The 14707-nt window shown below is 50.0% G+C and overlaps 1 protein-coding gene across 1 annotated transcript in view; it reads left to right on the top strand.

The window, feature by feature from the left end:
• Positions 1–350: 350 nt before the first annotated feature.
• Positions 351–14707, top strand: part of HUNK (hormonally up-regulated Neu-associated kinase) — a 98665-nt gene continuing 84308 nt past the window's right edge. The window contains exon 1 of the mRNA XM_047721067.1: positions 351–699. Within this exon, the coding sequence (XP_047577023.1) occupies positions 439–699 (261 nt within the window). The 5' untranslated portion in view covers positions 351–438. The remainder of the gene's footprint in view (positions 700–14707) is intronic.

The raw sequence follows: 14707 nt of genomic DNA, 5'->3' as shown, positions 1-14707 counted from the left end.
GTGCACAGCTAGGGCGAGCGAGCCGGCTCCGAGCCCGTGCGGGCCAGCCGGCGGCTTCAGGGCGGAGGCTGCGGAGGCGCCCGGGCTCCGGGACCCCGCGCCCGGCACCCGACCGCGCCCCCACCCCGCCAGCCCGGCGCCCGCGAGCGGGGCCGCTGGCATCAGCCGCCGGACGGGACCCGGCCGGGGTCCCGGGGCGCTGGCAGGGGCCCGGGCGACCCTCCGAGGAAGAACTTCTCGGGGGCGGATCCCCGGTCCCCGGTCGCCCGCTATTGTCTGCGCGCGGTGCTCGGCGGCGGCCCGGGGCGCGGGAGACGCGGGCCGGGCGGGGCCGGGCCCAGGGCGGCGGCGCAGGAGCCCGGACAGCCGGAGGCGGCGGCGGCGGCGGGGCGGCGAGCGCGGGAGCCCAGCCGAGCCGGCGGGCCGCGGTCGAGCGCGATGCCGGCGGCGGCCGGGGATGGGCTGCTGGGCGAGCCGGCGGCGCCCGGGGGCGGCGGCGGCGCGGAGGACGCGGCCAGGCCGGCGGCGGCCTGCGAGGGAAGTTTCCTGCCGGCCTGGGTGAGCGGCGTGCCCCGCGAGCGGCTCCGCGACTTCCAGCACCACAAGCGAGTGGGCAACTACCTCATCGGCAGCAGGAAGCTGGGCGAGGGCTCCTTCGCCAAGGTGCGCGAGGGGCTGCACGTGCTGACCGGAGAGAAGGTGAGCCGCCCGGGGCGCGGGGTCCCCGGGCCCTCGGGGCGGGAGGAGCGGAGGGGACCCCGCCGGGAGCACTGCACCGGGAGTCAGGCGGCGCAGTCCCGGCCGGGCCCCTCCCCTCCCCTTTCCCCCTGCCTTTCCTTGCGGGTGGGGAGAAGGGAAGAGTCCCTCGCGCGCGCACGCCCCCGCGACCGAGCGACCGGCCTTTCCCGACCCGCGGTGTGGGGTCGGCTTCCCCGGGGGGCGGCTGGTTTACCCACGAAGCCACCCGCAGCCTTTTTGCTCCTCGCAGGGCGCCGCCTGGTGGACGCCAGCGCGGGGGGGATGGTGGAGGTGCTGCGTTCTTGCGGTCCCGCAGGGGTCCCGGATGCTTGGAGGGGCAGGAGTCAGGCCGTTGTGTCGCGTGGGCCGTTACTCTGAGGGTGGGGGAGCCGCTTGGCCAGCCCTTGGGGAAGCTTAGACTCTGATTCCCCTCCTGGGCTTAAGAGGTGGGGCAAGGCCGAGACGCCCAGGAACATTTTCCACCTGTAGGCTGGCACAGCTAGGGAAGTTTTTCGTGCTCAGATGAGGGTTTTCTGCCTCCCCCCGCAATTCCCTTTCCCTCCCACCCCTGCTTTCCGATCTCACCCACCCCTCCATTCCCCAATCTCCTTCCCATCTCCTTCCCTCCATCCCTCCTCCATTCTTTTCAGCCACTGGGTGAGCTGCAGGTACCGAACTACACACGGATATCCCCAGGCTTTGGGGTTTGGGAGGTGCCTTCAGATCTTCCAGGAAGAAGGGAAAGCAAAGGAAGAGCCCCAGAGACCGGAAGGGGCACAGCCTCCCCCCCTCCCCCGAGAAGTTAGATGGTTGTGAACCCCTGGCCAGGTGTTGCCGCGGTAGCTCTAAGTTGTAACTCGGATCTGCGAGAAGAAACCCAAGATAGGATGACTTGTTTTGCAGGGAGTAGTCCAGACTCTGGGTCACCCCAGGTGGGGTGGTGAGGCTGCCTGGCAGCTGCCCAAGTTTGGGGCAAGCTCATGGTCATCTCAGACTCAAGGCTCCCCCTACTCCTCGTCCCCCCCCCCCCCCCCCCCCCCCCGCCAAAGGCTTGGAGTCTCCCAGCACTGGCCTGGGAGTAGCCCCTTTTGGTGACTCATTGATCAGGGAGGGATCAGCATATGGGGTAGAGGGAAGCTGTAGGCTTCCTACCTACCCTTCTGCCCATGGACTTGGGATCCTCTGCGCAGCCTGGGAGTTCCTGGGAGTACCAGACTGTGGAGCTCCGATTCTAGGGTGAGCTGCCTTGCCTTCCTGTCCCCAGCCTCACCCAACTTTGGTTTTCCTGCTCCTTTTCCCACTGGGTCTGGAAGCCCCTTGCATTTGAGTGCAGGTCTCCATCACCCTTGTCGTTTGTCCTCTCTCCCTTCGCTGCTCCCCATTCCGGTGGGGTACCTTTGTTTTGCATAGGTGGGGTTAGAGGGAGTAGTTTAAAAAGTGTCTCTTGCTTGAATTTCCATGTAAAAAGGGAGTGCACAGAACTCACTGAATGGAGTAACTCTTCAAAGACGAAGAAAAAACACTCCTAACCTCATTCTAGTCCAAGGGGAGCACAGCATACTTTCCTCCTTTGGTTTGCAGTGGGCCGGCCAACTTACACATCCGGCTGGGGTGCACGGCTGAGGCCCCCTCGCCAACTACAGTGGGCTCACTTCCCCATGCCTGGGTAAATTCCTGTTGGCATGGGTAGAGACCTTTGTTTTTCCTTTGAAACATACAGGATTCTGTCTGGTTGCGCACGTTCCCGCTTGAAACTTAGCAAAAAGAGACGAGACCGTATACTGACAGCATATGGCCGGCATTAGCGGCACATTCATCTCGCCTGGCCGGCTGCTCCGCCTCTCCTGGCTTCTCTTTCCACTTTCCCATGCCCCATTGTGCCTCTGGCTCCTCACTGGTGCGTTTTGCTCCGTAACATAAGGCTGTTGGCCTTGGCTGAACTAGGCGAGGATGCACTCCGAGCTCAGGCTCTACTCAGGGCTTCAAGTGCTCCGTGCTGGGCCCAGAGGACAAGCTGGAATGCAGGGAGTTCTTGCTTAAATGGGTTCCAGATGGGTGTTCTGCACCCCTAGGTGTCCATGTTCTTCCTCTCCCGTCTTATCTTTCTTTTCTTTTTTTTCCAAGATTTTATTTATTTTAGAGAGAGTATGCAAGTGAGCTTGTGGGGTGGGAGGGGAGTGGCAGAGGGGGAAGGAGAGGGAGAATCTTCAGCAGACTTGCTGCTAAGCAGAGCCAACTGGAGGCTTGAACCCACAACCCTGAGATCATGACCTGAGCTGAAAATCAAGAGTCAGACACTCAGCTGACTGAGCCATCCAGGTGCCCCTTGCCTTACCTTTCTTAAGTGAATCTCACCTAGTCTCTGGAAGGGGAGGAGACCATTAACTGGCTGTCAAGTTGTCATTCTTGACTGCTTGATTGGCTCTAGTCATGAGAATCAGTGCTTCGGGAGTACAAGCATCATGAGAAATCTGGATTTTAGTTCACTTAATTGTCGGCTTTAAGGAAACAATGGGTGTCATTCATAGCTTTTATCTCCCGAATCCAACACCTTTAATGCTTAACTAACAGATTAGGGTTTTGGCAGATCACAGATATTAAAATGTCTGTGTGCGCGCGGGCATATGCACGCACATACGCACGCACATGCACGCGCATGCATGACCTTGGGAGGGATTACTGAGTTCATGAGCCCCATCCACACTCGCCTTCTGCATATTGTCTTACTAAGCCCAAACGGAGGTGAAGTCAACCTCCTGCTATGTGCAGCCTTGCCCTCTTTTCACAAGGGGAGCAGTAAGAGGGTTTTCAGGCAGGCGAAGGGGTACTTACATGAACGTAGCAAGGGGAGACCTTAAGGTGACAGTACCCCAGGGGAAGGGAAATGAGGTGTCCCTCCCAGGGGGTGATGTGAATGGCCCTTTCCAGCTTCTACCCCCCCTGAATACTGCCCCCCTTTTTGGGGTGTATTCTTTGGATAGAGCCCTCCACTTTCATCGTTGCCTTCCTTTTTTAAAGGACATACACCACAGTGGGAGGGAAACTAAGTCATGAGCACTGTAGTAAGAAATGGATGCACAGCCCCACGCCGTCCCCCGAGGGGCAGGCTCCGGGGCATCTTGTGATGGGGAATCCGTTCATGCAAAAGCTGAAAGGTGGGATGGAGAAAGGGAAGAAGAGGGGGTACCCACATTTGGCCCGCCTCACAGTTGCACTCAAACTATGCACTGCATTTTGGGTGATTCATGCCAAAATCCAGAGTGCTGCTGGTTTAGGTGCATAGGATGAAGGGGTGTGTGTGTGTGTGTGTGTGTGTGTGTGTGTATGTTAATTATGTTTCACCTCAGTGCACATTTCCAGAAAGATTTGGGCAATATCCTCTCTCCCTGGCTTGCTGGGAATTAACAGTCCAAGATGACAGAAAACCACTGTTCCCTGACTTTCATCTCAGACTTCAATCCTATCTCATCAAGAAGCTTCCTTCAGCCACTGCTGTCTGCTGGGCAGTCTTTTGCCTGCCTTTTTCCTCTGAAGTTGTTTGAAAGTCATTTGGATCTACGTGGCACTGTTGCTGCTTGAAAAAGAAAGAATGGGTTTGGGTGACATCTACTTTTGTCCTCCTTTAGCTTTGAGTGGATGTCATCTCTCTTCATATGGCTTTAAAAATAAGTAATTCACTTGGTCATGTGAGACTCTTAACTGGTATGTTCTTAGGGCACAGCGTCTGTAACTCCAAGAAGCTGATGATTGGAGGAGGAAAAGGGACCACAAAATCGGATTTTGAAGAGAATTCACTGTGGCTTTGAGACAAAGAGCAAAGTTGATGAACGGGGGTATTGAGTGATGACTTTGAAAGACCCAGAGAGGCTGTGCTCGCTGCCCTGAAATTGGTCCCCAATACCTATGCAGTGTATCATTTTGGCACATAATAGGTTATTAGTAGATTTTTTTAAAAGACTCACCAACAGAGACGAACACGGTATATTTCAGGTAGAGAGTTAGTTTTAGAGGCAAAGCTGCGAAAAGAGGACAGGGGTTGATGCCACAGAGGACCTCCTTTTGTGATTAAGTCTTTCTAAGCTACAAAGTTGGGTACATAAATGATTGGGTAAGGTGTTTAAATATCTTGTTCTAACCCTTGATTAAAAAAAAATAAACCTGTTTATCACTTTTGTTGGAGCTATTTCAGGGCTAAAAATAAGGGTTGCCTGCTTAGTAAGTTGCCAATAATTATGCTTGGAGCACGACAGCGCCAGATACCTGGAGTGAAGGAGTTACTAAAAATACAATTTACTATGTTTTGCAGAACAGGAAATATGACTAATTTTAGAGATGGCCTTTTGGCAGATCTGTTTTTAGCAAGTGTTTCTGAAACAAACAGGTGCTAAATCCTGTATTTTTTTTTTTGAAGTGCTAGAAATTTAGGGGTAATAGCTCCGAGGAACAAGAAATGCTTAGAGAACTGGAAATTCCTATTAATCTGCAGCAGGGATTTCTTGGCAAGAAGGAGGCGTTTGGTGAAAGCACCTGCTCAGCCTGGCGTGCATGACAAGGCAGTGCCTGTAATTTTCGAGATTGGATGCCGCAGTTGCGGCACATTCTTTCTGAACTTCCTGCCCCGTCTCATCTTTTTGAAGTAAGCGTGAAGGGTGGAAATTGGCACATAGGGCTCCGTGCTTAGTGTTCATCGATGCGCAGGTCCCGTGGGCTGAAAAGGGAGCTTAGGGATCAGCACCACAGTGCTGCGCGGAGCCCACGGAGAGCGGTCCAACCCTCAATTTTCTTTGCAGGTGTTGAGTCACCATAAGGGCTGGGGGCAGGGCTTGAGGACAGAGATCTGCACGCTGCGGGCAAGTGGCAGCTGCGTCGTCTGCCCCAGGGAATGGGCAGGCTCTGGGGGTCCTCAGTGACCGGGTAGTTTGGGCATGAAATATCCTTTCCCTTGGGACTTACGCCCCCTCTCCATTATTCGGGGTAACCCGGTGACCTGCTCTCTTGGCTGATGGAAATGCATAAACAAACCCGCAAGCCTTATTCTCAGCAAACTGGGGAGAGCTTTTCTTCTGCTCAGCCTGGGCCCTCCCTGGCCACTTCCACATACGGACCTGAATTGAATTTTGCGCTCTCTTTTGGGGGGCTGCTGTCTGGTAGGGTGACCGGTAGGAAAGAGGTGAGCCACGGGGCCTGAGTAGGACCAGAGGAGGTTGATAATGTGTTGGAGGGAAGGAAGGGCTTCTGCCTATCCTTGATCACAAGGACCAGCCCTCAGGGGTGTGGTGTAGTGTGTTTTGTGGTTTATCCGGCACCCTCCAGGCATTTTCTCACCACACGCTTGCAGCGGCCCTGGGCAGCTAAGAAGCCACTTGCTGGGGCTCTTACTCCCTATACGGATGACGCGGAGGAATGGGGAGTAGATTTCTCCCTCTGACCTTCTCTTCTCTCCCCTTAGGGCTGCATAACAAATAACCATAAACCAGGTGGCTTAAATTTATTCCCTTCCAGTTCTGAAGGCCAGGAGTCCCAAATCCACGGGTAAGCCGGGCCGGGCCCCCTCCAGAGAGTCTAGGGGAGGATCCTTCCTTGCTGTTCCCATTTCTGGTGCTCACCGCCCATCCTTGGCATTCCTTGGCTTGTGGCTGTGGGCTCCAGGCTCTACCTCCGTCTTCTCGTGGCCTTCATCCTTCCTTGGGTCACCTCTGTCTCCAAATTTGCGTCTCCTTATAAGAACACCAGTCCTTGGATTTAGGGCCAACCCTGAGCCAGTAGGACCTCGTCTTCCCTTGATGGCATGCAAAGATGCTGTTTCCAATAAGTTCCCACTCACAAGTGCTGGGAGTGGGACCCGAACATGTCTTTTTCTGGGACCCAGTGCAGCTCGCAGTGCCCCTGAAGACTGTGAAGCTTGTGTTGCCCGGGGTTTCCTGGGAAGCGGGCCTTGAGGGGGACAAGAATGTGGTCTCTGGGAGTATCCTCACACGGGGACTTTGGAGGGGAGGGGAGGGGAGGGAGGGGCAGAGCAGCATCGGGCCGGGGGAGGAGTTGGGCTCCAGTGCATGGGGTCTCTGCCCGGGCCATGGTGCTGAGATGGTCTTACACAGGTGTCTGAGTTGGTGTGAGGGGACCTGTCACTGGAGGGGGGCTGCCCTAGGAAGGGGGCATGGCCTTGGGCACTTGCTGAGGGCCGTTTCTGGGGGGCTCACAGCTGGGAGCCAGCAACAGCAGGGAGGAAATTCCTTAGCCTTGAAGCGGGGGAAGCTGGGAAGCAAGCCCGGTGTCCGCGGGATAGCTCTGAACCCATGTCCCATAATCTCAAAGGCAATAGATAGAATTTATGGTGGGTGGTTGAAAAAAAAGAAAAAGGGGACTATTGAGGGAGATGAAAACCATTAAAGGAGCAGTGGCCCCCTCTTGACTCGGACATAACATGCCCTAAGTGTAAGCACCTGTGTAGAAATACGGCTTGGGACCCTCGGGGTGTTTTGTCTACCCGAGAAAGCCCCCTGGGGAGCAGTGCTGGTGGCAGGAACGGCAGGCCTTGGTGTTTGGAATCACAGAGGTCAGCATGACACTTGTCACTCTCTCCCCGCTTACCCCCAAAGAGGCTTTGTCTTCCCTCAAAGTGCTTCTCACCCCCTCCATTAGTTTGCTGGGGCTGTTGTAACCAAATGCCACCAACTGGATGGCTTTACCACGAAGTTACTGTCATAGAGTTCTGGGGGTTAGGAGTCAAGATCAAGGTGCTGGGCGGAGTTGGTTCTTCCTGAGGGCTGTGAGGAAGAATCTGCTCCAGGCCTCTCTCCTTGGCTCGCAGATGGCTGGCTTCTCCCTGTGACTCTTCCGTCATCTTCCTCCCTGTGTCCGTCTCTGTGTCTGCATTTCCCAGTTTTAGAAGGACACCGGCATGTTAGGTGTCTAATGACTTTACTTTAACTTGATTACTTCTGTGAAGACTGTCCAAACAAGGTCACATTCTGAGGGACTGGGGGTTAGCACTTGCTACAGTCCGAATGCTTGGATCTCCCTAGAATTCATATGTTGATGCCTACGCCCCAGTGTGATCATATTTGGGGGTGAGGCCTTGGGGAGGTGACCAGGCGGGAGGACGGAGCACCCACGAATGAGACTGGTGGTTTTGTACAAAGAGACCCCTGAAAGCTCCCTTGACCCCCACAAGAACACAGCAAGTAAACACAGCACCAGACACCGCACCAGACCCCAAATATGCCAGCGCCTTGATCTTGGGCTTCCAGCCCCCAAACCTGTGAGAAATAAATTTCTGTTGTTTAGAAGCCAACCAGCCAATGGCATTTTCTTATAGTAGCTAGAATGGATTAGACAAGGCTTAAACATATGAATTTGGGAGGGGGTGTTGAAATTCAGCCCATAACACTGCCTGACCCCATGGTATGTACTTATGTGTGGATGTGTTTACTGTTTGTCTCCGCCCTGGACTGTCAGCCCCATGAGGACGGGCTCACTGCTCGCTCCCTGGTGTTTAGAACCTGGAACAGAGAAGGTCCTCAGTCAATATTTTTTTTAGTGCATCAGAGAATGCTTTGATGTCTCCCAGGACAGGAGGGCAGGGTCCCGATGACAGTGCCCACCTTAGCAGGGACTGGCTGCCGGCACCGTGTCTCCGCTCCTGGCAGCTCGAGGGTCTGCCTGTGTGAGGGTGTGTAGAGGGGACCGGCTGTCCAGGTGGCGTTCCTGGGGAAAGACCCCAGCCCCAGAACGTTCAGCTGCGCCTTCGGCAGTGATGTACATCGGACATCGGAGCGACAGGTGACCAGCCAGAAGCAAACAAATATTTTGCAATGTCACGGGACTGTTAATGGACCCTCAGCTCTTTCCTGGGAAAATGTACCAACGCTGCAACAGATGGGCGAAGTTGCTATTTGCAAACATACATGTTTTTGGATGTTTCCCATGGAGATATATGGAGGTTTGGATCTGTCTCTTTGACTATAATTTTTTAATAAGTTTATCGGCCTCTGTAGCCAAATGCCTGCCAAAACACTTGGCAATCCTTCTTGCTCCTCTCGCCTGTTCTCTGAGCCGTTGGATGCTTTTTTGTCTCCCTATTTGCGTTACTTCTTACATTTTTATCTCATTGTCTTACTTCCCACCCTATGGCTTTTCGGTGAGGGGTCTGGCTTGCTTTCGGCCTCTGTTTAGCTACTCTTGTTCCATGACACTCCTCTCGGTCACTTTGTGCCCTTTGCCGGAGCTCTGTGAATATAACACGGGAGACGGACAGCAGTGATGGGCACCCATGGAGCACGGAGTGGGGTGCTGGGGGACAGAGGGAGCACCTGCCCTCGGGGAGTCTCGCTGTTTCTGTGGAGGATGAAATTACACTCCCAGCGAATCTTATGTTTACCTACAGCAACACAGGGATTTCAGGAGCTCCCAAAGCACCAAAACCCTACAGGAAAGAAAGTGCCCGCCCTTTGCTTTCCCCACGCGGATGTAATAATAATTACGAGCATTTACGGCTCTCCTACGGTCTGCTAGGCTGTGTCCTGGAGGCTTTGCTGCGTGATATAATTTCTCCCTTACAGGGGCCCTTTGTGGTAGGTACTTTTGTATTAACTTTGCAGAGTGACCCGCCGTCCCGTGGTGCCCAGGGCTCTCTCAAGTTTAGCAATGAAAATCCCGCATTTTGGGAAACCCGTCAGATCACGGCAAAACCAGATTTGCTCAAGAGAACGGTTCATCAGAGTGTTTGGAATCATACCAAGGGTTTTCGAATAAAAGTTTTAGTGAGCAGCTAATTGGGTCATGAGTCAGCAATGAATGAACCAAAGCCCAAAGTCCTGGGCATGGCTTGGGGGGGGGGCGGGGTGCTGCTTATTGAGGATGACAATCTCCATGTGTGGTCCCGGGTAGTGAAGGGTCCCCTTCCCACCTGTTCGCTTTACTGTGCCGGGTTCACCGTTCCCTCCAAGTCTCCGAGCATGGGCAGCAATCGTGGTCTGCCACCTTTTATAAGTTCACTAGGACATGAGGACCTTGAACCTTGCATGCACGTGTGTGGGTGCATATGTGTGTATGCCGTGCACACATAAATGTCTATACAGGTACGCCAACGTGTGTGTATCACACATTCTATATTAAATAGAAAGCACATCATACTATGCTAAATATAAATGCATAATTTTTTAGCAGATTTTCTTTTTAAGATTTTATTTAATTATTTGAGAGAGAGAGAATGAGAGAGAGAGACAGAGTGAGAGCATGAGAGGGGCTAGGGTCAGAGGCAGAAGCAGACTCCTCGCTGAGCAGGGAGCCCGATGAGGGACTCGATCTGGGGACTCCAGGATCATGACCTGAACCGAAGGCAGTTGCTTAATCAACTGAGCCACCCCGGCATTCTAGTCTTAGTTTTGGTACCTTTCATTTGTGCTGGAGGGAGGAAAATCTCCACGAGGGGAGAGAGGAGTTTGGATCAAATGGTGAAGTTGCGTTTAAGTCCATGTCTTCTGTAGCTCACCAAACAGTCCCTTACAGTCTTCTCCTAAAACTGCCCTCCTGCAAGAGTGAACACAGGTTATTTATTAAAAACAAAGGAAAACACCCAGGGCTTTCACCGTCCTTATTATGCAGACCAGCTGGACCTTGACCAGCTTTTTCCAAGCTCTGTCTGGGCTGAGAAGGGGTATCCGAGGCAAATGGAATGAGGAAGTGCCCAGGTGACCAGAGGCGTCAGGGCAGGCTGGCTGTGGGGTCTGGGAGCAGAATGTTCTAGAATTTTATCTGAGCCTCACGTTAGTGAAACCAAGTGAATAAAGGTAGTGTTCTCACTGATGTAATCTGGTTTTCAGTTGGAATTACTGCTGCCCCGATTAGAAGCCTTGCTTTCTAAGTGTAGTCTTTATTCCGGGGTGAAAATTTAATTAGAGAAAGTGGTTTCTGACTCAGTTCTCAGTTGAACATTTGTATTTAGGAATACCAAAAAACAAAACAAAACAAAACAAAAAAAACTTGTTTTGAAAACACTTCTCCAGGTTTCTAAAGTGTCATTCCCACAGGATGACATTTCATTCTATTAAAAACTAACATTTGTGAGCCGTAGTTGCAATTTCAAGCCCAATTTGGTGTAATGTTTGAAACGTGAATTTCCCTCTGGAGGGAACGGCTCTATGACTATTGTACTCTCACCTGATTCATGACTCTAGATGCCCTTTTCCTAGATCAAGAATGAGCTTTTTTTCTTTCTTTTTTGTCATAGAGGCCTTTACATTCAAGTATCCGAGAGTGTGTGGACTAACAGTTTCTTTCCAATCACCAGACTTAGAAAACTGTCTTTAGATTTGCAAGGGGCATATAAATAAATTTAAATAAATTTAAAAATAAATACAAATCATATACTAGAAACCAATTTTTTCAGATGACCAACTGTAAATATTTCAAAAATAATTTTTAAAAGCATTTTTGGGGGCACCTGGGTGGCACACAGTGGCTTATGCATCTGACTCCTCGTTCAGAGGGGGTTAGGATCTCAGGCATGTGAGATAGAGCCCAGAGCTGGGCTTCCATGCTCAGTGCAGAGGGGGCTCGAGAGCCTCTCTCCCTCCCCTCTCGCTCGCTCCACCCCCTCTCGCTCGCCCCTCCCCCCTCGCTCGCCCCTCCCCCTCGCGCTCCCCCCTCCCCTCGCGCTCGCCCCTCCCTTTCTTGCTTGCCCCTCCCCCTCTACTAGCTCCTCCCCCAGCTCCTCCCACAGCTTGTGTGCGCGCTCACACACACAATTACCCTCTCAATAAACAAACAAAATATTTAAAAATGAATAAGTAAAACCACTTTTGACCAGGTATTTAAGTGTTTTAAAATTCTTTAAACCAGGTCAGTCACAGGTACATTCCAGAATATTTGAGGTTATTAATCATTTAGGCCCTGGGCTAATATTTCCTCATCGCCATGCCCTTTTTCTTGCATAGCTGCTTACATCTTCTTCATCATTAACTCAGCCCCTTGCCACCACACTACCCTAATCACACTTCATTGTCTACTTCCATTTTTTTTCAAATGCCTTAGAACAATGGTCTTTTTTTTTTTTTAAAGATTTTATTTATTTCTTTGACACAGAGCAGATCACAAGTAGGCAGAGAGGCAGGCAGAGAAAGAGTGAGAAGCAGGCTCCCTGCTGAGCAGAGAGCCCGATGTGGGGCTCGATCCCAGGACTCCGAGATCATGACCTGAGCTGAAGGCAGAGGCTTAAACTACTGAGCCACCCAGGCGCCCCAACAATGGTCTTTTTTTTTTTTTTGAGTAATTAAACATGAGTTTTTATCTGTGGTTCCTTGTGAGAAATAAACAGAAACACAAAGAGGGAAATAAAAATCAGTCATCATCACACAACCCAGCAGTAATCACTGTGAACATTTTTAGGTGTTTGGGTTGCATACACATAAGCAGAGCTATGTATACAGATACATGTACACATAGTTGATTTTTCCCCCTTTGAACCCATTTGCTACAAAATTGAGATTCCAGCGTTCTTATTACTCTTCCCCCACCTTAATATGAGAATATTTTCCCATGTTGTTAACTATTCTTTTAAAATTTGATTTTTGGTGATAATCAGCATTCCATTATTTAGAGTTACTGTAATTTTACAAGCTTGTTCCCAGCTGTTGTCCATTGAGGTTATTTTTAGCATTTCCCTACATAAATGATACTGTGTTACTATCCTTGTATGTACATCAGGAAGCCATTCCTTAGGATAAATACTTAGAAGGCTTTTGGCATATTGCCAAATTGCACTTTGGAAAGATTATATCAAGTGACACAATCTATGGAAGTGACTTTTAAAAAAGTGCATTTTGGTAATTACTAGGGATAAGCATAATTTGTGTACTTGATTGAAAATTTGTATTTCTTCATCTACTCATTATTGCTAATATCCCACCCCCTGTGTTTCTATTTGTCTTATTGATTTCTGCAAACTTTTTACATGTTAAGGATATTAGTTGTTTACTTTTGATTCTTTGCAAATATTTTCTCCTAATTGGTCATTTGTCTTTTGACTCATTTTGTGTCTCCTTCTTTTTTGAGGGAGGGCAGATAGAAATTTTAATTTTATCTAGTCCAACCAGTTATTCCCCCCACCCCGGTTTTCTCTTATTTTTTAAGCTTAAGTAAACTAGAGTGTTTGTTACTAGTTTGGCTTTATAAATTTCTTATTGCTAAATAGTATTAAGACTCTTGCCAGTGTTTCATTGTTATGTGCAGAAAACTCTTTGTGTTGTTGGGTGGGAATTTTTGACTCTATTTTTTACCTGGTTGCAGTGGAATCTAATGGTATCATGTGCTAAAGCACAGGTTTTAGGGGAATGCCTATCTTGGGTCCCTATCACCTTTCTGCTACTTAGCTGTGTGATCTTGGGCAAGGTATTCAAAGCCTCCAGACTTTAACTTCTGTGTCTATAAAATGTTAATAACTCTGGACGCCTGGGTGGCTCAGTCAGTTAAGCCACTGCCCTTGGCTCAGGTCATGATCCCAGGGTCCTGGGATTGAGTCCCAATTGGGATCCTTGCTCAGTGGGGAGCCTGGTTCTCTCTCTGCCTCTGCCTGCCACTCTGCCTGCTTGTGCGTGAGCTCTCCCTCTCTCTCTCTGACTAAATAAATAAATAAAATCTTTTTAAAAAGTTAATAACTTATAGGTATTCAATGGGGATTTGATATTTTATATATATTTATATATACCTGAGCATAAAAACATTTATATACGTATATACATATAGATAATGCACATACACATACATGTATGTGATGTACATATATAATATGCAGTGTACACAAATATATTTTATATATGTACGTCTGTATAAAGCACATATTTATTCTGAAAATATATTCAATATCGGGGCACCTGGGTAGCTCAGTGGGTTAAGCCTCTGCCTTCGGCTCAGGTCATGATCTCAGGTCCTGGGATCGAGCCCCACATCGGGCTCTCTGCTCCAGCAGGGAGCCTGCTTCCCCCTTTCTCTCTGCCTCTCTGCCTACTTGTGATCTCTATCTGTCAAATAAATAAAATCTTAAAAATATATATATATATATTCAATATTAAGTCAGTGAACAAGTGGCAGTTGGTTATTCTCTTCTGTTAGACTTTCACTTTTGTATTTAACCTTAAGGTAGGTGTGAATGAGGCTTTTTCAGATGGTGACAAATAGATGCTCACTGAGTTTATCATGGGTGATGGAGGTTTTTTTTAATGGTGTCTACAAGAGACTCATTTTTAAAAATTAATTATTTTTATTAATATATAATGCATTATTTGCCCCAGGTCTATGAATTGTCAGGCTTACACAGTTCACAGCACTGGGTGACGGAGTTTTATTTTAGGTGTGAAGGGAAGTGAGGAAGATTAGGGCTGTGCCTCTCAGGGCTGCAGTCAACACCTCCCTGAGGACCTGACGGGCCTCTCAGCACCCCAGGGGGCCTAGATGCCTGCATTCCTAGGATCCCAATTCCCTCCTCTCTCTTCTGCCTGGAGCTTCCAGCAGCTTCTATGGCTCCTTGGGAATATTCCTTTGGCCATCCTCCTCTCTGCCTCACAGCTTGGTACTATTGATGGCTTCTCTGCTGATTGGTTTTTACTTCCAGCACTTTGTGAGTATTACTGGATCCCTTACCTTTCTTAAATTGGTGACAGAGTGCTAGGAAGATATGATCGTTGAATCTTTACTGGCCTTACTTTCTGGTCACCTTCTCGGGACGGAGCCGCCTTTAACAGTAGGAGGTTATTTTAACGATGAAAGAAAAAGGAAATCTAATGGTAGATCCCCACCGAGTTATCAGATCGGTATGGTGTGGAAAAATTTATTGGACAACTTAATTCCCGATGTTTTGGTTTGGTAGCCAACTCTGTACTCAACACTCAACAAAACATGTTACAGTCTTTAGGGGTTATGATTTCTTCTACATTTGTGGTTTTGAAGATACCGTGTTACGTTTGCCCACTGG

The sequence above is a fragment of the Lutra lutra genome, chromosome 1 (genome assembly GCF_902655055.1).
Source record: "Lutra lutra chromosome 1, mLutLut1.2, whole genome shotgun sequence".
Taxonomy (NCBI): Eukaryota; Metazoa; Chordata; class Mammalia; order Carnivora; family Mustelidae; genus Lutra; species Lutra lutra.
The sequence above is the reverse complement of the archived record's forward strand: the minus strand, read 5'-3'. Positions and strand labels throughout refer to the sequence as shown.